At 51.9% G+C, this 25,468-nt stretch overlaps 1 protein-coding gene across 1 annotated transcript in view; it reads right to left on the bottom strand.

Moving 5' to 3' along the window:
* The window catches only part of LOC129392945 (cadherin-23-like), a 336,485-nt gene that overhangs the window by 286,542 nt on the left and 24,475 nt on the right, over nt 1-25,468 (bottom strand). The window contains exons 2-3 of the mRNA XM_055092951.2: nt 6,924-6,995; nt 422-499 (exon numbers count right to left, since the gene is read on the bottom strand). Of these exons, the coding sequence (XP_054948926.1) occupies nt 422-499; nt 6,924-6,990 (145 nt within the window). The 5' untranslated portion in view covers nt 6,991-6,995. The remainder of the gene's footprint in view (nt 1-421; nt 500-6,923; nt 6,996-25,468) is intronic.

Here is a 25,468-nt window from a genome sequence, read left to right as displayed (position 1 = left end):
ATGTTTATAATCACCCCCTAAATAGTTCATGTTTTTTCTAATGCCAAAGCCAGGCAAACTCAATGCAGAAAACTTAGTAATCACAGAAAATTACAAAAGGCCACAAAACAAAGTCTACAACAGCTGCCATCTTCAAATATTCACAAGGCCTTCAAGTGCAAGAGGAATCCAAACTAGTGCCAGAAGTGGGAGTGGAGCATCTGAGGCTCAATGTGATAAACACTTTGACGTTCAGAGCTCCCCTCTGTGGGACTGAGTGCCCTGTCCCTGGAGGCATCCTAGCAGGGGCCTTTCTGAACACAATGGAAAAGATTCCAAAATCAGGTGGAAGATGACCTCAACCTGTAAGATCCCCTTCACTTGTGGGAAGGGATTGCACCCCAGGCCATCTGCACGCCCACCAGCCCATGCCCCCACTCACCCACAGGCGTGTCCTCGCTGATCAGCAGGTATGTATCAAAGAAGTGGTTGGTGAAGAAGGGTAGCCGGTTCACCTGGCCTGGAAGTCAGAGGACAAGAGCGTCAGTCAAGTACCCCCCATCAGCTTTACACACTCTATAAGGTGACACAGGGTGAGGGCTGCAGTGGGCACTGAGCCTGTGTCCATGGCCATGGTCAACTTCCCAGGACCCTGGAAGTCACTATCCTGCCTCAAGGCAAGTGGGGGACAATGCCAGTAGGTCGGCAGGCAGCTGTCTGGTGTGTGGCAAGTGAGGCCACTGGCCACACGTGCCTGCTGAGCATGGCCCACATGGAGCAAGCACATGACAGGGGCTCCTCAGGCAAAAGACAGGATTTAGAAGCCTCTGTATGAAAAAAATTAGTGTAAAATAGCTCACTGATCTTTTACATTGATTATATATTGAAATGATTCTATTTTGGATATATTGGATCAAGTAAAATATATGATTAAAATGAATGTCACCTGTTTCTTTTTACTTTGCCGATTTTTTTTTTTTTTTTTTTTTTGAGACAGAGTCTCACTCTGTCACCCAGGCTGAAGAGTAGCAGTGTGATCATGGCTCACGGCAGGCCGGACCACCCAAGCTAAAGCGATTTTCCTGCCTCAGCCTCCCAATTAGCTGGGACCACAGGCATGCCCCATGCCAGGCTATTTTACTTTATTTTTTTTGTATAGATGCAGTGGGGAGGGTCTTACTATGTTGCCCAGGCTGGTCTCCAACTCCTGGGCTCAAGCAATCCTCCTGCCTTGGCCTCCTAAAGTGCTGAGATTACAGGCGTGAGCCATCGCACATTGTCTCTTTTTACTTTTCTAGTGCGGCTCCTAGAACATTTAAAATCACATGTGGCTTGCATTGTCTTTCTATTGGGCAGTGTGGCTGTAGCAGAATATGAGCTCTGCAAGGACAGGGCTTGGTTGACGGGTGGAACCCTGGTGCCCAGAACAGGGCCTGACACTTAGACAACCCACAAGATGATTTGGTGTGTGAAGGGATGGCCAGCTGATCCCACAGAATAATAACGATGATGATAATAGCTGCCATCTCAGGAACCCCTTCTCCGTACCTGCTATTTAAACCACCTCACTCAATCCTGATGGCAAGGCAGGTGCTATCACATCCCTATTTTACTGGGGAAAATGAGAACTCCAGGGCATAAGTAACATGCCTTGCTTTCACAGCTGGCAAGTGGCAGTGGCCATCCAGGAAGCCAGACCCCAAAGCTCGTGCTGTTAACCATGTGCTGCTCTGTGATGGCTTCAGAGGGGGCTGGGTCTGGAGGGGGTCAGGGTGATACCTACGTGGGCTGGGGAGCTTGGCACCTATGAGGAGCCCCCACACGAAGTTTCCCTGAGCTGACCCCACCTGTCCCCCAGCTTCTCTTAGGGGCCTTCAGTAGGCAAGTGAGGGCACTTCCCCTCGGTCCCTCCCAACCAGGAGGCAGCTGGTCTAGCTGAAAGTGGGACTGTCATTGTGCAGCACCTGCCATCAGGGGCACCTGCTCAGCCCTCCAGGGGCCCTGAGCGTGGGTGTATGGGGCAGCTCTCTCTCCCTTCCTTTCTGCTGACCCGGGGCTCCCTCAGAGCATGTGCCAGGCTCCCAGAGGGTGAGAAGGTCGGCATCTGGGTATGGCACTTCCTCCTCCAACCCAAGATGCCTCCTAGTTGGGACCAGGCAGAGCTGGGAGACTGGCCTCTTTTCCTCCTCCCCACCTCGATGTGCTCAGGCAGCCAAGCTGATGCCATTTCTAGTCCCTTATTCTGCCCTCTCTCACTTCCTGGCCAGGACCGATGGCCCTTCTGCCTTCATTTGCCAAATTCCTATTCATCCTCCAAATCTCATTTCCATTGGCCCTTCTTCCAGGAAGCCCTCCCTGACCACCCCAAATACTCACATGCACCCACGTACACACCTCCCCAGTCTCCTGTCAGGAGCACAACAGTCTCAGACAGAGGTGGTGGTCAAGGGCCTCACCTTTTTTGAAACCTCCCTGTGCCTCTTTCTAGCCACATGATCATCCCATGTCTCAGTTTACCCATGTGTAAAATAGCCATAATAATAGGACTTCATGGCTAACCTGAGGATTAAATGAGATTACATACATAAAGCGCTTAGCGCTGTGCCACTGGCACACAGCAAGCACTCCATAAATGGTAGCCAGTATTAACATTGGTATTAATAAATACGCTGCCTTTGCAGCCGACGGGAAGGCTTTTGATCCCTGCTGGGGGCCTTGGGCTCAGGATACAGGAGAGCAGGACGCGGCCCAGCCGAGGCAAATGAGTGCCCAGAGAATTCAATAGCTGGTTTGGGCTGTTGAGGCCAGGAAACCAGTGAGGAAAAAAAATCACCTGCAGTGGCATCGTTCATTTCTAAATTTTACTTTACAGGGCCTGCCGCTAATCAGTCGCTGGGAGCTCTGCACAGACAGCTAGGCAGACTCCGGGACGTGGGTCGCCTGCCACATACCAAGCAGGACCTGTGTTCCCAGAGCAGGCCCACCACAGGCGGGGCAGACAGGTGACTTATTCTCAAAGCCGCTGTTAAAGCGCAGCAGCTGTGTGCTCAGCAGCTTTGGGGCCTCCAGCAAAGCGGGAATGTAAGTGGATGTAGAAGGGGAGGGGCAGGGGGTGATTTCTTCGGGGGAAGGAGAATCCCAGCTTCCCAAGTGCAGGACCCCTCTCTCTGTCCCAGGCCCCACGTGGCCCACCCCATTGTGGGTCTGTGGCTTGTGAGCACTGCCCTGAGCCCTCTCCCGCCCTCTCCGCCACCCCCATGGCCATTCCCCAACTAGAGCCTGCAAAGGCAGACCGGGAGGGCATGTGCCTGCTTTACTTAGTTCTAGCACCCTAAGGGGCCTGAGGAGAGAGGGGAGAGAAGGGCACAGAGAGGGCACAGCGTTCCAGCTGCCTGCTGAATGACAAGCATTTCCCACACACAGGGGTAAACAGAGGCTGGGTGGCGGCATGGAGGTGGCATCCAGGGGACCTGATCTGGGACTGAAGGGACGTCGGTGTGCTTGTATGGGGAAGGTCCCCACCGGATCAGGGTGGGCCAAGCCAGGAAGCATAAACTTCACCCTGAATTGCAGGGTGGGGGTTCCTCTGAGGGCATGAAGAACCCAGGCAAGTGGAGGGTCCAGATTCCAGCCAGGCCAGCCTGAGTCCAAGCCCCGGTCGCCTCCCCAGGCCTCGGGGTGGTGGTGGGGGCTGAAGGCACAGTGGCTCTGCTGAGATCCCTGCTGGAGAGATCCTCAGAGTCCCCCCGCCAGTCACCCCTTGACAAGGAAGGCGCACTGGACAGGGAGTGCAGGGATAAATTCAAGGAGTCAGGGACTTTGCATGCTCTGCCACTGCTGCTGGGGAGCTTAGGCAGATCCCTCTCCCTCTGCCTCGCCCTCTGCCCCATTTTCCAGCCTCAGGATGGGGACAAAAAGCCCTGCCCTGCCCTCCAGTCCTGCCTCCCGGCCACAGGTGTCCCATGCACCCTGGTCACCGTTGAGGTGACTGCAGCGTGGCCCACATGAGCCCCAGGGGACAGAAGCCTGACATGTTGTCGGGTGGGGAAGCCAGCTGGCCGCATGGTCAGAGGCCTCTCCCACCCAGCACCTGGGGACAGAAGGAGTGACCCAGCAGGATGCTTGCTGGCTAGTCAGTCTAGGATGGGGTGGGGCAGGCCTGCCCAGGCCTTCGCTTCCTGCCTCCCCAACAAGCCCACGGATGAAGAAGGAGAATTGCTAGAGTACATTGAGGCCAGAGGGGAGAAGGGCAGGAGGCTTCAAAGAGAGAAGGCAGGCTGGCAAGGGGTTTTGAAATCCCTGAGCCCTACCCATCCCTGACTACCAGGTAGGGGGGTAGAGATCGGCTGGGGTGACAGGGTCAGGTGGAAACAAAGTGGCGAGGGCAGTGTGGTCTGATCTGGGGCACAAGTGAAGGGCTAGGTCAGGGGTGTCTAGAGGGCCTGGGAAGGTGGTTCAGTCACCCACTCTCCCCTAGTCTCTAAAGTCAGCCACTGCCCCACTAGGCCAAAGGAACAGCACTGGCTGCTTCAGACAGGGACCAGAAAGAGGTGACTGTGCCAAGCAATGAGAGAGTGAGGGACCCTTGTGCGTATGGCAAAGCAGGCTAGTCCACATGCAGGCCGACCATACACGCTTTGGCATAGAATTGCTGGGTGACCTTGGGCAATTTGCTTAGCTTCTCTGTTTTCTATGCCCCATTTTGCTCCCCTTAGAGAAAGATAACTTCTGATAATAAAGGAGCCAACGCTTAATAAGCACTTAATCTGTGCCAGGCATTATTCTAAGTGCTTGATGTACAGATTAATCCATTTGATCATTTTGACAACCTGAGAAGGAAAGTCCTATTATTGTTCCCATTTTAAAGACAAGGAAATTAAAGCACAGCAAGGTTAAGACACTCGCCCAAGGGACCCCTTAGCTGAAGCGGGAGTGGAAGACAGGAGGTCAGCTCTGGCTATACACTCTGTTCTTGTCCTCACCCTGAATGCACGAAGCATCTTTCATCTGGAGAGCTCAAGGGGAGACTGCCGTGTCTCACAGAGGAAAGCAGCCAAGGGCTTAGCACCTGCTTTATTTCTACTGATGTATTTTTTTTTTCTTTTTTCTTTTTTCTTTTTTTGAGACAGAGTCTCACTCTTTCACCCAGGCTGGAATGCAATGGCACAATCTCGGCTCACTGCAACCTCCGCCTCCTGGGTTCCAGCGATTCTTGTGCCTCAGCCTCCCAAGTAGCTGCGACTACAAGTGTGCGCCACCACCATGTCCAGCTAATTTTTGTATTTTTATTAGAGTTGGGGTTGTGCCATGTTTGCCAGGCTGGTCTTGAACTCCTGACCACAAGTGATCCTCCCACCTCGGCTTCCCAAAGTGCTGGGATTATAAGCAAGAGCCACCATGCCGGGCCAAATGTATTTCTTTTTAACGGATGAAGAAAGTGAGTGGAACAGAATGGGGGAGGAGGGTGGATCCCAGGTGGCAGAGTCCCCGGGGAGGCTGAAGAAAGTGTCCTGACTCCCACCGTGCAGTGAACATGGAGGCCAGGGCTGCTCTCAGGAGCCCCGATTGAAGCCTCCCACATGAGGCAGGGGGGAGCGGGGTGAGGGGGGTGATATCCTGACAGAAGCCCCCATGGAGGATAACAGACCCCTGCTTTGTACAGCCTTGGGCCAGTAGCTTCTCCAGGGTTCGGTGTCTCCTCTGTAAAATGAGCTGGGAGTTAAAAAAGCGCCTGAGGCTCCCTTGCACTCTGAGAGTCTTTGAGACTGTGCTGTACTCCTGGGCTGCCTGGATGGGAGTGAGCTTCCCATCACAGGGGGGATTCCAGTAGGGATCCCTTCAAACATGGAGGCAAGGAGAGGGAATCCTCGAGGGATACTCAGGCTGCAGGACGCTAGCAACACTCCAACAAGCACGAGGCTGCAGCAGCCTCCAGAGACTCCGCCTGGCTCCCTGGAGGGGAGAAGGAGCTGGCCCCCCACAGGAATGTGTTTGCGTGTGTCACCAGGTACACCATGCCCACGGCTCTTCTCTGGGGATGCCATGGCCCTGGGGGATGCCACATCAGGCATGCCTGCTCTCCTGGCCTGCCTTCAGTGCAGCCCAGGGCTGCTTTGCTCCCCACCACCTGCTGTCCAGGGGCCAAGCAAGAAGCAAATGCCCAGGCCTCTCCTACCCTCCTCCATGGGCTCTGGAGCTGGCACTCTGAGCTGGCTGCTGGAAGGCCAGGAAAGGAGGGCAGAGGGGAAGGCTCCTGGCTGCCATACCTTTGCTCAGACTATGCCCTCCAGCAGGACGCCTTTCTTCCTGCTCACCTAGTTTAAAACTACTTCTTGGTCTTCACAGCCCAGATCAAATGCTGACCCTTCTGGCTGGGTTTCTCCTGTCGCCTCAGGCCCAATTCATCTTTTCTTCCGACGGACATCCCTGGAGCCGCGCCCATCTTTCATTACCACTCTATTCACCCTGCAGTATAGGAAATCCTGCATGTGTCTTTCCCCCCTGCCAGGCTCTGAGCTTCTTGAGAATGAGTTATTTCCTCCATTCCCTCAGAGCTGGGTGCAGTAGGTCACACACAGTGCAAACAGTAGGTGCTCAGAACACAGCCGTGGAACTGAATAGAGCTGTGGCCAGTCCCTGCACCCCAGGAGGAGGACGGTTCACGGTCACAGGTGCCTCCTTCCCTTAGAGCTCAAGTATTTCTCAAGGCTCCTCCCATTCCCTCTTGTGTCCCAGGCTTTGGGGACAGCTGGTATTTTCAGCCCTGTGAGAGCTGCAGAAGGCAACTGAGGCCCAGAGAGGGAAGTATGTGCCTCAGTCACACAGTAAGACAGTGTCTCCAGAGTCCCAGAGCACAAAGATGAACCACCAGCCCCAACACCCTCCAGCCTGGCCTCCCGTGCAGAGGCTGCCCATGGGATAGACACGGGGAGGACTGGACTTACCCCAGCATCCAGAGATCAGCACCAAAAGCCAGGCCACGTGGCAGCTGGTGGCAACATGGCACCCCATGGCTCCTGGGGACATAAAGAAAGAGAAGAGGGTGAGAAGCTTCCTGGGTGGCAGAGGGTCTGCTCCTCAGCCCCTCCCACCTCTGCAGCTCCAGAGAGAACTGGGGCTGGGAAGGGAGGAGAAGGAATCAACTCAGATGGAGGGTTTAGGAGCATATGGGAGAAAGGAGAGGGTCTGTATCATTTGGTTTTAACATTGTCCTATCCTGGGTATAGCACAGTGGCCTGTGAGTCACTGGGTGAGGCTGGGGCCTATCGGGTCCTCTTTGCCCTCATGGGGGACTGGCTGTCCTGCGAGGGGACTCTGGGCAAAGAGTGACATATTCTAGGCCCAGTAGATGGAGGCAGGGGCTGCTGCCTTCAGCCTCCAGGACCACATCCCCCAAGAGTGACAGAGCCTGGTTATCCTGAGGACAGCATTGAGGAGATAGGCACTGACCGGGAAGACAGCGGTCTAACAGGGGTCTTGGCAAGTCCAACAAGCCCAATCCCACCACCAGTGCCCAATGAGCATATCTCTTCCTGTTTTTTTTTATTTTTTATATTCACCATATTATCCCATAACCTTGTATATGAAGGGATGCAGCAGGCCATGGTGTCCAAAGAGGCACAGAGAGGGGAGGCAACCTGCCCAGGACCTCACAGCAAGTCTGTGGAGGCTAAAGCTGAATTTTGAAGGGCCCAGAGCTAAGCTCTAGTGAGATCGGGGGCTCAGTTGACAGAGGTTCTGAAAGACCAGATCCTATTTCTAAGGGTGGCTGGGAGGGTAGACAGCTCTCTCCCATATGGCAACAGTCCCCACTCTGGTCCCATTCCATCAGGGCCCTGGTCCTCCAGCGGCTCAGGAGCAGGCCTCCCTAGAGCCCAGCAGTGACACCAGGGGGACCACACTCACCAACCAGGAATCCTAACCTCCTACGGAACTGTCTGCTCTGGTAGTGCAGGGCCAGACTCACACACATTACCCTTCAGTGCATACCTACTGTGCATCTGGCCTGGGGCGTGTTCATCTCCCTGGCTCACAAAGTAGGCTTAGAGCCATCAGACAATTTGTTCAGAGACCTCCAACTAGAGAGCAGAGCCAGCATCAAGACCCAAGCTGGTGTCCTATCTCTCTTGTCAATAAGTGACCAGGAAAGACACAGGGCAGTGAATAGAGCTGGAGGAAAGGATTTTTGGAGAGACTTCCACATCTCTGCCAAGATATAGGGGTGAGGGATTAAGAAAGAGCTGAGAGCGTGGACCCCTTAATTCTGGACTTGGAGGGGCCTCAATCCCTCTCAGCCCATGTCCTCAGTGAACAATGAGGTGACCCTACCAGATGTTCCTGACCAACACGACATACAACAGTCCCCTTTTGCTTTCCTTCTAATATTATACTTAAAACATCCTAATTACAAAGTATGAGACAGTCATTTGAAGAATAAAAGATTCTTTTCCTTTTTCTTTTTTTTCTTTCTTTCTTTCTTTCTTTTTTTTTTTTTGTTTGAGACAGAATCTCACTCTGTCACCCAGGCTGGAGTGCAGTGGGGTGATCTCGGCTCACTGCAACCTCCACCTCCTGGATTCAAGTGATTCTCCTGCCTCAGCCCCCCGAGTAGCTGGGATTACAGGTGCGTGCCACCACACTTGGCTCATTTTTTTGTATTTTGAGTAGAGACGGGGTTTCACCATGTTGGTCAGGCTGGTCTCAAACTCCTGAACTCAAGTGATCCACCCGGCTCAGCCTCCCAAAGTGCTGGGATTACAGGCGTGAGCCACCATGCATGACGAAACACAAAAGATTCTAAGATGTATTTGAATAATAAGAGGCAACTCTTCCCCCTACACATCCTATCCCTGTGTTTCCACTGCCTTGAGTTTCTGAATATTAACAGCCTATTACAGGGGTTGCAAACTGAAATGCTTACAAGGCCAGCAGGGAATTTAGATGAGGGTGTTGCTGGGTGGGTGGGGATGATGGCCAGTTGGAGTCCACATGCTCTCTGTTGAAAAGTGGCAGCTGCTGATGTGTTTCAGCCAAGAGGGAATGTGGGCCCAGTGTGGCGGAGCTTCTGATTTTTCTCAATGAAAAACTAGAAACCAGGCTTTTCACATGAATTCAATTTTTAAATGTTGGCAAATAACTCAATTTGTAAGGAATACTTTGTGAGTCAAACATGACCATGGCCAGAGTGGGCAGGCAAGGGCTGGCATGCATCCTACCAGGCCTTTCTCTGCACCCAAGAAATATGTTCCCATTACACACATGTACAGAGCCGTGAGGCTACTGTTTACTTTGAGAATAATGGAGTTACCCTCTACATACAAGAAACTTGCTTTTCGCACATCAAGAAATCCCACAGACAGCACTCCAGGCCAACATTGCTTAGAATTGCCTCTTTCTTTTTAGGAGATAATAATAGCTCATGGTATGGATGTTTCCTAATGGAGATTTCATCCCTTACTGATGGGCATTTGGATGTTTCCAGGTTCCTGCCCCCAAAAGCAATGCCACCGCGAACATCTCTCTGTACATAATTGTGTTGGGATTTGGCTCTTCAGTGTGGTTCTCCAACAGTGGGAGTGCTGGGTCAATTAAATACAACCCAGAGTGTGTATGTGAACTTTTACTAGACGCTGCCATATTATCTTCTGGAAAAGGCTGTGGCAATTCGCAGTCCCACCAGCAGTATATGAGAGGGCCTATGTGCCCACCTGGAAGTGATCTCTCTTTTAAATGGCTGCCAATCGGACACATGAAAAATGGTACAGCATTGCAGCTTTAATTTGCATTTCCCTAACTACTAGCGGGGTTGAGCAAGATGCCTTTCTCTAAACGTTCAAACCACTTTCCATCTGTTATCTTGCATTACCCTATCATATCCTGCAAAGAAGCTAGCCAGCAGCACTAGCGTTATCCCTGATTTACAAGTGGAGAAACCGAGGCATTGGGCAATTAAGTGACAATCTGACATCTCACAGTGAGTGAGTATCTTCTACAGAAAAAACTCCAGCCCTCTGCCATTCCAAACCAGATGTTATGAGAATTAAACAACATCTGCTAAGAACATCATCCACAAATAGCTGAGGAGAGCACACCATTCTGCTGGGTGCTGCAGGAAATTTGCGGTGGAAGGAAGGAAGGAGGGAAGGAAATGAACACTTGTTAGGCAATCCCACAGGCCAAGGATTTTCACGGGTATTATTTTTACTCAATCTTCCAAAACACTTCTGTGAAGTAGGTCTTCTTGTCCCCATTTTACAGACGAGGACATTGAGGCTCAGAGAGGTCACTCTAGGATTGACCAGGTCTGCCTGAGTCAAGAGTCTCCTGATGTTTCCATCACACCATGCTGCTGTTCCCGTTTCCTGACTTTGTAAGAGGGGAAGACATGGCCCCTCCCTCACGGAGCACAATATGCATCACACAAAAAACACAGGGTGAATGTCTGTCAAAAAGTGAGCGCCTGCATACACATGCATGCATAATGCCTTTCGCTTTCCACAGTGCAGGCTCAGGCTCCAACACTGCCAGGCACACTGGGCCCCCAACCTCTCAAGTGCCTGTTCTCCTTTCCCCATCGGAGGCGATCAGACTGCCTCAGTGCCCAGATCCATCAGTCAGGGGTAGACGCACACAACCCTAATTCTGCAGGATTGGCAGGGACTGCCTCCAGAGCATTCGGAAGCAGGGACCATCTCAGCTCCAACCTGACTCTGCCTCCATCCTCCCCACAGGGTGAGGTGGCACCGACACTAGGTCAAGGTGGCACAGGCTCCAAAGGGTAAAGCAAAGCAGCTGGGCCTGAAGGGCTCCACCCTGCTGCTGGGTTTTCCCTGAGGTCCCAGATCTTCTTCCTCTGGCTCCTCTGTCTACGGAAGGAAAGCAAGGCCCAGAGAGAGCAGAGGCTGATGCCAGAGGGAAGAGACAGACTCCTAAGCCCTGACCTCCAGCCTCAGTGTGGTGAGGGACGCTGCTTTGCCTGCTGGCATTCCTCAGTACCCGGGCCATGGTGAGCAGCATGGGTCCCCAGGGAGAGCCTGACCTCACTCTGCTCTGTGCAATAGCTGTTCCCCCAGCCTCCTGGCCTCCTCACTTCCCATTCAGCACAGCCAAGTGGCTTCCTCCACCATCCTCAGGCCCACCCTTAGGATACGGCCTGAGCTCCCACCAATCCTGTCTCCCCACTGGATCAGGAAACACAGACACACCCTTCTGTGCTGGGCTTCCTGCTTGGACCTGGGATAGGTGCCAGAGACCTGCTCCAGAGGTAAGGGCAGGGCCACAGCCAGCTGCCCTCAAATCTCTCAAGTGCTGGCTTAGAGCCCTCCTCCTAAGAAGACACATAGCCAGTCCCCAAAGCCCTCAGACTCCAATTTCCAACATTCTCCTTCATGCCAAACTTTGTGCCAGGCACAGTGGGAGGACATAGGGCCATGAGAACATACGGCTGTGACTGGAAACAAGTGCTAGGTGTCAAATAAGTGAAACAGACTGTCACTGCCCAGGGCCATCAGGAGAGAAAAAAATCCCAGGGCTCCCAGTTTTCAGGGTTCAAGCTACCCACACATCAGATTCATAATTCTAACATTTACTGAGTCTATGTTCTATGCCAGTCATTGTGATACACAATGCATTCTACATGCTGGGGCTCAGAGAGGCTAAACAACTTGCTCAAGGTCACACAGCTAATAAGTGTCAAGTCTGGATTTGAACTCCATTCTGATGGCCATCATGGCCAGGCTCCCAGCCTCAGCCCCAACCCTTGCTGAGCTCAGACATGTGACCCAGGGGAGGGTCCTGCAGAGGCGCCTGATAGGAAGTCTCTGGGCAGGACCCTGTGGCATCTACTCAGCGAGCCCAGTGAGAATTCCAACATGCTCACAGCCAAGGTATGCTGGGCCAGCAGGAGGTAAGCTGCACATGCCAAGAAGAAGGCAGATGGCTGGGGTGGTGGGTGGGCTTTTGTTTCATCTGCCCTCCCAGGCTGTTGGCATCTCACACGCATTGCCCCTAGAACCAGTAGCAATAGGAGAATGCATGCTCCATCAGGGGTGAGCAAGTCTCCCCCCTCCTCACCCGCTACTGCTTCCCTCCACCACCTTCCCCTCAAGGTTGACACCTTTGTCCCTGGCAGAAGCTGACTGCAAATTTCTCAGATTTAGAGCAGCAGCCCCGCCCACATTAACCACCTTCTCCTGTCATCACCCAGGAAGACCTGCTGCTCAGACCAGCTCTGGGCTGAGGGCTGGCTGGGGAGGCTCTGAGAGGTGGTTCAGTGACAGCATCCATGGAGTCACCCACATAGGAATCACCCCTGCCCCCCACCAAGTCAAATCAAAGTCTTATACCACAGAGAGCCAGTGAGCTGCAAGGTGAGGCTTCAGGCAGTGGGGGATCCAGCTGGGTCTGGCCACACTGCGCACATCTGCCCTGACATGCCCTACTGTGTGCTAGGCACTGTGCTAGAGCTTAAGGACACAGAAAGGAACAAGGTAAAGCCCGCACCCTGGGGGAGCTGAGACTGCCTGGGAGAGACCAACCCCAACAGAGCAGGTGAGTGAGTCATCCAGTGTTGGGAGTGAGGTGCCCTGGGAAAGAAGGAGCAGTGCAGGAACCAGCTGAGGGTCACTGGGGAGGTGACATATGAGCATGCACTCACAGGAGAGTGGGCCATGTGGATATCTGGGAGGAATGCCTTCCAGGCAGAGGGATCGGCCTGTGCAAAGGCCCTGAGGCAAGAGCATGCCTAGTGTGCTTGAGGAGCACAAGGAGGCCAGCGTGGCTGGAAGGGGTGCACAGCGGGAAGAGTTGCAGGAGATGAGGGCAGAGAGATCTCAGGGTCCATCATGGACACTTTGTAGGCCACTGATTGTGAGGAAACACGTGATATGAATAACCAGTTTTCAAGAAGCACCCTGGCTGCTGTGATGAGGACACACTGTAGGGGGCATGGGTGGGAGTGGCTAGACTGGTGTCCAGGCTCCTGCAGGGATGCAGGCAGGGATGATGAGCTCCAGGCAGGGGGGTGGTGTGGGACCTGGCAGATTCTGGGCATGTTTCAAAGTAGAGCTGAGAGGGTTTCCTGCTGGTGGGGATCTGGCTGTGCAAGAATGAATTGAGCCCAAGCACCTGGGAGGATGGCATTGCCATTAGCTAGGACAGGAGAGGCTGCAGGTGGAGCTGGCTGAGGGACAAGATCGGAAGTTCATTTGAGACATGGCGAGTCTGGCATGGCTGTTGACAACCAAGTAGCAACAGTGGGTCAGCAGCTGGACATGCTCAGCCAAGGTCCAGGCTGGGCTGGAAGCAGAAGTGTGGGAGCCACCAGCAGGGAGGTGGTGCTTACCGCCACCAGAGGGGCAAGATCAGCAGGGCTCCCAAACCCCTGAGCTGAGGCAACTGGACAGAGAATCAGTCCGTCTTTGAAAATTGTCCAAAGAGCCTGAAAATGCATATACCCTGTGGCCCAGCAATTCCACCTCCTGAACCTCAGCTGAGGAAATTGCCATAGCTGTACGTGGACACCAAGCCACAGGGATGCCCACTACTGCGTAACTTATGATAGATACCCAAAAGGGGACTGGCTCAACTGTGGGATGTCCCTAGGAAGCAACAGGGGATGGTGTGTGGATTCCTAGTGTGTGAATGTATGCAGGGGAGTGTGCGCATACAGCACTGTGGAGTGAAGCCAGGGTGTTGTGTGAGTGGTGAGGTTATGGGAAGTTTTATTGTCTTCTAGCTAGTTTCTGCATTCCGCCTATCTTCTGCAATAAGCATTCAACGTGTTGACATCAGTGGCCTCATTTATGTCCACCCTACCAAAATCTTGCCACAGCCTCTGAACACATGGACAACCCTGATTAGATGTTCTCTCCCGCACTGTCCTGAGCCTCCCTGAAGGCCAGAGTCCCAGGTGCAAACACCAGGGGAGACTCTGGGAGCTGGGAGGGTCCTCGGCGGTCCTCTGGCTGACACCCCTCCCTGGGCTGCTACCAGACATTTCTAGGGACATGGAGCTCCTTTTATCCTGGGCCGTGGGTCCCAGCTCGGGAGGCGCTGCCTCTCCATCCCGAGTCCAGCCCCACTGGGTCTTTCCTCGCTCGGCGAGGAGGTCGGATTGCTCCCATCACCAGGAGGGCTCCCTTATGCTCTGCCTGCAGGCAGCCATGAGCAGCAGAATGGGCTAAAACCCAGGCTCGGAGACAAGGCCCAACGCTGGCACTTGGCCCCATACTGAGGTTCTCCTTTCCCCAGGTGAGGACCAACAGTGTGAAAGAAAAGCTTGTGCCTGAAAGCACACACACACACTCTCTCACACACTCACCCACACACTCACACTCACCCACACACACACTGCACACACACACTCTCTCAAACACACACCTACACACTCACATGCTCTCACACACTCTCTCAAACACACACTCACACACACACTCACACACACAAACACACACCACACAACTCACACACACTCTCACACACCCAGACTCTCACACTCACACACACCGCACACACACTTTTTCAAACACACACCCACACATTCACACACTCTCACACATACACTCTCAAACACTCATGCACACACACTCTCAAACACACTCATGCACACACACATTCTCAAACACACTCATGTGCACACACACACACACAATTGCGTTCTGCCACCCCCTCCAGGAGATGCATCCACAAAATGCCCCCACCCCACTGCACAACCCTGGAGGGCCCCTCCTTCCTGTCCCCACTCCTTTGCCCAGGTTGGAGGAAGCCAGGTTCCTTGCAAAGCTCCCCATGACCTGTAGGGGTTTCACCAAACACCTCTGAATCCCAGAAAAAAACCTAAGAGGAAGCCCGTTGAAGCCTGGTGTCCTAGACTGGAAAGGCACATTCCACGTCTCTGCTGGAGCAAGGCACACTCCCCTCTTTTGGGAAATAGGCAGTTCTGGGCCTAACTCCCGGGGCAGGGCCCCCACCGTGACCATCTCCCATCTCTCCCTGCAGCCCGGTCAGGAGGTACAAGGGCAGAGGGCACACTGCTGCCTGCCAACAGGCAACGCCTCCTGGCCCAGCAGGCAGGGGGGACACGAGAGAATAGAGCAGGGGGAAGGAAAAGGGCAGGAGGGGACATCTGGGCAGCGTTTCAGTTTCTCGGGAGTGAGAGATTTTCACAGCATGGTGCCACGATTTAGTTTGAACTGTTATGAATTCCCATAAAATCAGATGCACTCAACTTTGAATAGAAATACAGAAATGCGCTGCAGAAATCAAATACAATTTGGGGATTATTCACCACTGCTACACACAGAGAGGTTCGTGCGTGCAAGAAGGCGCCTGCAGATGACACCATTAGGGCTGCTAATGGCCAAGCCCTTGTAGGTCACCGATGATCACGCTTCAAAGCCCACACTATCCAGGCCACCGCCGGGGAGGCTGCTGTGATGGAAAGAGTAGACAAGACCACCTCATGGCTATTCTGTTCTTGCGCCCTCCCCTGGATCCCTCCCAGAAGCTTCCATGAAGTGGTGCCTGGGGCAGGAAGGCAGGGCATGACCTGAGACCCCCAGGGTGGGGAGCCACAGACATCAGCCTCCCCCATATGAAGCCTGGTGTCTCTGAGTTCCCCTCACCGACTCTTAAAAACATCATACAGCAAAAGATTTATTTTACTTTATTCTTTTGGGGAGCAGTGTACAGACATAGTAAATAACTAAAAAGAAAGGGTGTACAGCAGGAAGCGAGTCTCCTGTCTCCCCACCCCACACCTCCTTCCCAGAGGCAACGCTTAAGGTCTCATTCCAGAAGTTCTGTATGTTCATATTAGCACATGGGCCCCTCCCTCTCTTTAAAGAAAATGTGAGTGGTACTCATGCTATCCGACTCCTAGCTTTTTACATGACCATGTATCCTGAGGACTGTTCCATTTCAGTACATACAGAGTTGCTTGTTCTTTTTAGCAGCTACAGGGTGTCCTTCTATATGGGGGACCATCCTTTAACCAGTCCTCTGCCAGTGGACATTTAGGCTGTTCTTTTTTGTTTTTTTTCTGTCACCCAGGCTGGAGTGTAGTGGCGCCATCTCGGCTCACTGCAACCTCTGCCTCCCAGGTTCAAGTGATTCTCCTGCCTCAGCCTCCCGAGTAGCTGGGAGTACATGGGAGTACAGGCTCCCACCACCAGGCCAGGCTAACATTTTTGTATTTTTAGTAGAGACGGGATTTCATCATGTTGGTCAGGTTGTCTCGAACTCCTGACCTCAAATGATCCGCCCACCTCGGCCTCCCAAAGTGCTGGGCTTACAGGCGTGAGCCACTGTGCCCGGCCTAGGCTGTTCTTAATCTTTTGCTTTGATGAAGAAAGCCACGACAAATATCTTTGTTCCTCTGTCTGTGCGTAGTGGTGCATTTAGAAGCAGGAAATTTTCATATTTTCATAGCTGTTGGCAAACTGCCCTCCAAAGAGGGTGCACCAAGTTATACCCCCTCCACCACCAACAATGAGGAAAAAGCGGTTTCCCCACATCTTTGCCATCACTGGGCTCTCACTTTTTTTTTTTTGAGTTCCAAAAAGACAGCAGAGGCTCCTGATCCTCATATCCCCAGCCCCTGCTGGGCACATGGACAAGAATGGAGTGATCAAAGTCAGCTTCCTCCTATCCCCTGGCTCACCAGCAGGGGAACAGCCCACAGACCCCAGCTCAGGCCTGGCATGTTGCTGAAACCTGCACCCACCCCCTCACTGGGGTCACTGCCAGTCACCCACCCTGTGTTCTCCCTGTGCCCTGACCCAGTGGCTCCCTCCACCTGGAGCATCCCTAGCTCCACCTTTCACATCCCACCTTACAGCTCAAATGCCCTTCATCTATGAAGCCACCTTGGAACGCTGCTGGAACAGGAAGCTGAGTTGTCCTCATCCTTACTACATTGTTGGAGGCATCTATCTCTGCTGCGTGGGACAGCTGGCCATGCCCTTGTCCTCCTGCTGCCAGAAGACCCACAGATCCTTGCAAGCAGAGTCTACTTCATCTCATACAGCCATTTGCCCACCAGCATGTGTCTCTAAAATTTAACAGGTCTGGCAGTGAGCTGATTTCTTCCCTAAATAGTTTCCAGTCCTTGCCTTTCCCATCTCAGCACATTCATCTCTATCCAGCCAGTCAGTCACGATACCTTCTTTTGATTAATTCAGTTAACGAACATCTTCCATGCACCCGCTAAATACGACTTTCCCCCCTGCCCCCGGTCACTGTATTTCAGCCACACTAGCCCCTCTCAGCCTCAAACCTGCCAGCTCATTCCCACCCCTTGGCCATCACTGGGCTTGATCAGATTCTCGATCCCAGCCCTTCACTCCTCTTCAGAAGAATGATGTGTCCACACCCATGCGGGGTCTCCCACCTCTTATGCTGAGCTTGGCTGTGAGACTCACTTTGCCCAAGCTCCACAGTAGCATGAGCATGCACCTTGTGCAGAGGGACTTGTCTATTGAGCTCCTGCCATTCAATTTGAGAAGAACACACCCCATGCAGACCCCTGGCCCCAGAAGAGTGAGCAGACAGAACCCATGCACAGCCTAGAGTCAAGCTCAGTCACGTCCAGCCTAGATTTGCTGACCCTCCCTCCAGCTGACCCCTGACACATAAGAAAGAATAAATGACTGCTGTGGTGCTTTGCTGTGCAGCTTTATCGAGATAACAATGACGGATAACACTATGGATATGACACCAAAAATACAGGCAAGAAATGGAAAAAATCGATAAATTGGACTTCATCAAAATGAAAAACTTTTATGCATCAGAGGACACTATCAACAGAGTAAAAACGCAACCTACAGAAAATATCTACAAATCACATGCCTGATAAGGGATTAATGTCTAAAATATACAAAAGACCCTAAAACTCAAAACAAACAACCCAATTCGAAAGGAGGCAAATTTCTCCATAGAAGATATACAAATGGCCAGCCAGGCGTGGTGGCTCAGGCCTGTAATCCCAGCACTTTGGGAGGCCAAGGCAGGCAGATTGCCCAAGGTCAGGAGTTTGAGACCAGTCTGGCCAACATGGTAAAAACCCATCTCTACTAAAAATACAAAAAATTAGCCCAACTTGGTGGCGTGCACCTGTAATCCCAGCTACTCAGGAGGCTGAGGCAGGGGAATTGCTTGAACCAGGGAGGTGGAGGTTGCAGTGAGCTGAGATCGCGCCACTGCACTCCAGCCTGGGCAATGGAGTGAGACTCCATCTCGATTAAAAAAAAAAGAAGAAGATATACAAATGGCCAATAAGCCCATGAAACAATGCTCACCATCACTACCATTAGGGAGCTATAAATCAAAACCACAATGAGATACCAGTTCATACTCACTAAAATGGCTATTATAACACACACACACACATAAAACAAGTGTTGGAGGCCAGGCGTGGTGGCTCGCATCTGTAATCCCAACACTTTGGGAGGCTGAGGCGGGTGGATCACTTGAGGTCAGGAGTTCAAGACCAGCCTGACCAACATGGTGAAACCCCATCTCTACTAAAAATACAAAAATTAGCTGGGCCTGGTGATGCATCCCTGTAATTCCAGCTACTCAGGAGGCTGAGGCATGAGAATTGCTTGAACCCAGGAGGCGGAGGTTGCAGTAAGCCGAGATCGTGCCACTGCACTCCAGCCTGGGCGACAACGAGACTCTGTCTCAAAAAAAAAAAAAAAAAAAAAAGAAAGAAACAAGTGTTGGTGAGCATGTGCAAAAGTTGGAATTCCTGTGCATTTCTGGTGGGACTGTAATATGACACAGCTACTGGAGAAAGTAGCATGACAGTTCTTTATAAAAGTACAATAGGGCCGGGCACAGTGGGTCACGCCTGTAATTCCAGCACTTTGGGAGGCCAAGGCAGGAGGATCACTTGAGGTCAGGAGTTTGAGACCAGCCTGGCCAACATGGTGAAACCCCGTCTCTACTAAAAATACAAAAATTAGCCAGGCATAGCAGCATGCGCCTGCAGTCCCAGCTACTCAGGAGGCTGAGGCAGGAGAATCGCTTTAACCCAGGAGGTGGAGGTTGCAGTGAGCCAGGATTGCACCACCGCACTCCAGCCTGGGCAACACAGTGAGACTCCATCTAAAAAAAAAAAAAAAAAAAAAGTAAGCATAGAATTACCATATGCTCCAGGAATTCCACTTCTGGGAATATACACGAAAGAACTGAAAGCAAAAACTGGAAACTGTATTTGTACACCAATGTTTATGGCATCATTATTCATAATAGCCAAAACATGAAAACAAACCAAATGTCCTTCAGCAGGCAAATGAATAAACAAAATGTGGTATATCCGTTGATATATCACAACGAAATGTTATCCAGCCATGAAAAGGAATGGAGACTGACACCTGCCTCAACAAGGATGAACCCTGAGAACCTGACGCCACCAGCCAGTCACCAAGGACCACATATTATGAGTTTGTTTATGTGAAATGTCCAGAAGAGGTAAATCTTAGAGGCAGAAAGTAGATCTGTGGTTGCCAGGGGCTGGGGGTAACGGGGAGGGAGGGTAGCTAAAAAGTATGGGCTTGCTTGCTTTCTTCTTTCTCTCTTTCTCTTTCTTTCTTTCTTTCTCTTTCTTTCTTTTCTTTCTTTCTTTCTTTCTCTTTCCTTCCTTCCTTCCTTCTTTCTTTTTTTTTTTTTTTTTGAGACAGGGTCTCACTCTGTTGCCCAGGCTGGAGTGCAGTGGTGCACTCACAGCTCACTGCAGCCTCAACCTCCTGGGCTCAAGCAATCCTCCCACCTCAGCCTTCCAAGTAGCTGGGACTACAGGAGCGTGCCACTATGCCTAGCTAATTTTTTAATTTTTATTCTTGTAGAAACAAGGTCTCACTGTGTTGCTGAGGCTGGTCTCAAACTCCTGGACTCAAGCAATTCTTCCATCTCTGCCTCCCAAAGTGCTAGGATTACAGGTGTGAGCCACTGCGCCCAGCTAGAGGTATCTTTGTGAGATGATAAAATGTTCCAAAATAGGCTGTGACTATGGTTGCACATATCTGTGCATGCCCTAATAACCATTGAATTGTACACTTTAAATGGGCTTATTGGATCATATGTGAATAACATATCAATAGAGCAGTTTTAAAAAATTAAAAAATGAATTCAATAAATAAATAAAGCTAGTGTAGAAACCAAAGCTTATCAAAACTAAGTGAGGTAAACTGCCAAGTTCACCCTTGGTGCAGACCCCCTTCCAGTCCCCTTACTTCCTCGCAGCCCCCACTTGCCTCCCTGGGCCCCACCTCTCACTCCCAGCCAGAAAGTCAGCTTGGCCTCACCTAGCCCCCTCCTGCCTCACCTGAAGTCCATCTCCCGTGGTGAGCCAACCTGGGCCAGCCAGCTCATTTGACAGACAAGGGAAACAAGGCTCACAGAGGCTGCCTTCCCTGTCTTCAGACCATCAGTCCAAGAGCCAAGGATGGAAAGGAAGACCCCAGGTCCTGGGCCTGTCCCCCATTCTCTCACAGGATGGCCCTTAGAAAGTCCTGGCCCCCCTCTGAAAGTGCAGAGCAGACTTGGTACCCTCAGGCATTTTCAGCTCTGCTCTTCTCAGCCTCTTGGATACTGACCCCATCACTGCTCCCAAGTCAAAACCATTTGCTCAGGGGCCATGCAGGTGGTCGATAGAACTATGGGTGAGGCCAAGGCCACTCCTAGTGTCCACCTGTTGAACTTCCACCAGCTAATTCACTGCCAAGCCCTCCTGCCCTCCCCAAGACAGAGGGGTGGGAGGGGAGCCAGGACATCCTTTCTTATTTCCCCTTCTCCCCAGTCAATAGAAAGGTTCACAAGTATCCCAAGTCTCCACCTTCTTCTCTCCTTTGCTTTCTCTGCTCTCATCCCTTGCACCCCAAAACCTTCCCAAAAGGAATCTCAATGCTGAGAACCCAGCAGCTTCCATCCTGTGTCCTCCAACTCCACACAGCTGCCAGAACACCTCCGTGATGACTTTAACTCTGCAAAATCTTTCTGTACATGTGACTGCAAATCTAGACAGGGTGATGTTATGCCCATTTCACAGATAGGGGCACTGAGCTCTCAGAGGATCAACTTGACCCTGAGGATCAGCCAGGGAGTCAGCAACAGAGTCTGGGCCTCTCATCTGAAGAGAGAGCTTCCTCCTGGCACAGAACCCCATGCAGGCTGCAAGGAGTGAAAGTGAGGCAAACAGCATGCAACTGCCCACTCCCAGCTGTGCTGCTACCCACACAGGAGCTCCAAACCCCCAGCTGGGGTAGCACTGTCCTGCAGATGGGCGGGGCTGGCTCTAGACCAGTCACACCAAAAGTGAAGGCCTCTCTCAGGCTCCTCCCTCCCATGTGATCTAATGACCTGGGAGCCTATTCTTTTTTCTTTCTTTCTTTCCTTCCCTTCCTTCCCTCCTTCCTTCCTTCCTTCCTTCCTTCCTTCCTTCCTTCCTTCCTTCCTTCCTTCTTTCCTTCCTTCTCCTCTCTCTTTCTCTCTGCCCCACTGTGACTATTCTTTGTTCTTTCTTTCCTTTCCTTCCCTTCCTTCTCCTCCTTCGTTCCTTCCTTTCTTCCTTCCTTCCTCTCTCTCTCTCTCTCTCTCTCTCCCCCTCTCTCTCTCTGCCCCACTGTGATTTTAGCCAAGCCGGTTTCCTCCCCTTCCACCCTCACCCACTCCAGGGCACCTTCCACAACATTCTCCAGTCTTCACAGACACCCCTTCTGCACTCAGTCCCTCTTCACTGACATTAGGTACAAATAGGAGTTCTCACCCCAAGCAGAGCCATGGGTCAGCCGTGTGACCCTGGGCAAGGTGGCAGATCTCTCCAGGCCTCAGCGTCCTTGTCTGCAAAATGCCACTTGGGACACAGCTTCCGCCTTCGCTTAGACAGGGCCCTGTGACCAGATGCCCTTCCTCCCACTGGGCGTGCGGGGACTGAGGAGCCTTCCCTGAGCTCCTCTCAGCCCCCCAGGCAGAAGCAGTCCCTTTACTCTGTGTCTGGGGTCTCTGAGATGTGACTCATGCTGCTTTTGAGCCTAGTGTGGTGCAGCTGGAGCTCTGCTGTGTGTGACGGTGTCACTGTCTATGCTGCAGGCTTCCCCCCAGCCTGCCCAGAGCCTGGCGGACAGTAGGTGCACAGTGTGCACTGGATGAATCATGAATCAATGACTGAACAAAATAAAGGAACGAGGTCCCTTCAAGTGTGAACAGCCTGACACTATGTTGCAGGGAAGGCCTGGGCACAGCCCCACCAGCCAGCTGCCAGGCACACCCTCAGCTGGGGGAAGGGGATCCCTGTGGGGATGAGTGGGGGTATCGAGGAGACAGGGCAAGGCACACGCTCTCTAACAGCAAGTTGATCATTTTCCCTTTGAGTTAAGTGATACATCTTTTCCAGATTGCCTGTGACAGCCACTTCCTCCCCACATAATTGTGTGAGATGCTGTTTGGATTGTTTTTACGCATGTTAATATCACAGCTTCTAAAAGGAGCAAGGGGCATGCAGTGGGGGCTTGACCAGAAGGAGCTTTGGGCTCCTGAGAGCTCAGTGGGAAACCCAGGTCCCACCAGGTTACCTTACTGCAGGTGGAGAGAAAGGGACAAGTCTACCTGGGAACCATCAGGTGGGGAGCGAGATCCAGTTTCAAATCCCTGCTTAGCCTCAGTTTCCTCTCTATGCTGACAGAGGCAGCACCTACGTGGCGGGATATAGTGAGGACTCAAAGGCGGCACACCTGAGAACACCCACAGGTGCACCTGGCACGCGATGCGTGTCCAGTCCACCCAAGCGTCCTCTTGCCTTGCCTCTTCCCAGTCCCCACCTCTTCTGCCCAATTCTCAAGCCAACAGTCGTAGTGACAACCATGCTCTGTTGTATGTAGAGCATATCACCCTTGTTGCACTCATCACAAGCACCCGACACCTGGACTGCAGGTTCTGTGAGAGCAGGCAGGGCAGACCCAGACCAGGCGATCTTAGAACAGAGCAGAGAGCACCACCCGTCCTGCCCTGCCCAGCGAGCACCACCAGCCTCTCAGGTCACTTGGCCTTCACTGGCCTTGGAGGCGGGAACACCACCTCATTTTCCAAATGGTGAAAATGAACCTCAGAGAGGATAGAGGCATGACCCTAAAACCCTGCAGTGCTGAGGCCCCAGTATGACTGACAGAACTAGAAATTTGGGGCTTAGGCTGAGTCTCCCCTAAAGCTGTCACCTCCTGCCACCAGCTTCTCTGCCTCCCTCCCCTCATCCCATTCTCCAGCAAATGCATCACCCCCCTGGAGCTGCTGGTTGGCTCTATTTCCTGCCTGTCTATTGCTAACCTCCCCCTAAACTGTGCTCCTCACAGGAGCCCAGCCAAGGAGCACCTTCCTACTCCAGAGGCAATGGACTTGCCCAGAGCCTGCAGCAGGGAGTGGTTTCAAATCCAGCCTCAGGTGAAATGCACAGCTGGACATTTGATTGTTGCCAAGCCGCAGCCCTGTAGAGGCACCAAATCCACAGCAAGTTCCTTCTCCTCCTTCAACAGGGCTTGGCCATCACCTCCTTTGGAGTCTCCTCTGATTTTACCAGCTAGGCTGCATCAGGCCTTCCTCCACCCCACTGTGCTTCTGACAAACAGATGTCCCCGTTCGAACCCTCCATGCGCTGTGTGTGTGCACACGTCTGTCTCTTTCACTGGACCTTAAACTCCTGGAGGACCCTAGGATCAGGGCATGCCTATTTCACCCTGATTGCCCCAGAGCCTAACACAAGGGCCGTCATAACATAGGAGGTGTTCAATAGTAGTGGCTGAAATATAAAACATAATATAAATATAAAAACATAAATGGAAGGGGGGAGAGAGGGAAAGAGGGAGGCCAAGCACAACCCCTCCTCCCAAAACCAAACTCTCAAGAATTCCGAAGGCTTTGCCCCTCTGCTCTGCCCTCCCCCAGTGAAGTTGCCCAGGAAATGGAGTCATGGGGCTGTGGTAGCGGCAGGTAAGCATACTGTTCTTCCCCTCTCTGGGCCTCAACTTTCCCACCCATGAAATGGAGATCCAGTTTCCCGATGGCAGATCAAGCACATGGAGAGCTTACAGTGGGTCCTTCAGCTAGGAAAGCCACCCACATTGATGCAGGTGGTGAGGAAGGAGGTCCAAGCAGTTGGGCAGGCCTGTGGAGGCCTTGAGATCCCAGGGGGCCTAGCTCCTCACCTCAACAATTTTTCTTCCTTATACAAGGAACGCTAAAAACCAGTGACAGAAATCTAGAGCCAGAAGAAGCTTGGAGATCCTCAGCATGCTGCTCATTTCACAGATGGGGAAACTGAGGCCCAGAAAGGCAGAAGGGAAGGATATTGGCATGTGCTGAGAGAGCCTACTGTGTGCTAAACTTTCTATAGAACTCCATAAATATCACCACTCCCTGTGAGGGGGTCTTGCTGACCCACTTTGCAGATGAAGAAATGGGGACTCAGGAAGAGTCTAGTTGACTGAGGTCTCACAGAAGTAAGTGACAATGGCAGAATTCGAACCCAGGTAGCTCTGGCTCCAAAGACCAAGATCTTTGCATGGCACCACAGGGCAAAGGCTCCCTGGAGTCAGGACCACCAGAACCAGTGATTTCAAGATGATGGTTCCTTGGCACCCAATCCAGTGCTCACTTCTGTACACACTGTAGGGCTGCCCCACAATGTCCCACCTTCTAGACCCATGTGTCTGCCGTGTGTCTGATTCAGAAAATCATTAAACACCATGATTGGAGATTACTATAGTTGGCTCCTCATCTAACTGTTGTGCTTTACAGCATCCTCCCTCATAGACCTTCAACCCAAACTTGTATACATCCAGGGGTGGGAAGCTCACTACCTACTCAGGACACATTCCATCTTTTGGACAACTTGGTTAATAAGGATGCCTTTCCTCTTAACACCCTTCCTCTTTTCATGACCCAAAAGCTTCACACGACTCCTAGTTCACTGTGTCCACATTTGCCCCCATTCAGACACACACACATACACACACACACACACACACGCTTCCTCACAATCCACCACACCAGCCTCTTTTAATTTATTTTCTAGCCTTCTACCTCCTGCCCTTCCCCAGTAACTACTTTCTAACCTTTACTAAGGACAAGTATATCTTTTTTAAAATACTCAATTTAAGAAAAAATATTTCACATCTGCATGAGCAATACACAAATCATAATTCTTAAAAATAACAAATTGCAGGCCAGAGTAATCATAAGTAAATTGATATTGATAAATAAGCTTTTCTCCAGAGCAGTAGGTGGTTTATTTTAATCTAATGAGTTTTGTATTTTCCCAGCTTTCAGATTCCATGATGAAGGGCTGTCTGCAATAGAATTACGACGCTCTCCGAAATATTGTAATTTAATGCCTCATTTTGTCAAGACTTTCTTGAAAATGAGATTTGTTCCCAGTGAAGAATTTTACTCGGCTCTTTCTCATATGCCCCCACCCACTCCCCAGGCACACAGGTTCTCC

This window comes from Pan paniscus, chromosome 8 (assembly GCF_029289425.2).
Source record: "Pan paniscus chromosome 8, NHGRI_mPanPan1-v2.0_pri, whole genome shotgun sequence".
In the NCBI taxonomy this organism is placed as follows: domain Eukaryota; kingdom Metazoa; phylum Chordata; class Mammalia; order Primates; family Hominidae; genus Pan; species Pan paniscus.
The sequence above is the reverse complement of the archived record's forward strand: the minus strand, read 5'-3'. Positions and strand labels throughout refer to the sequence as shown.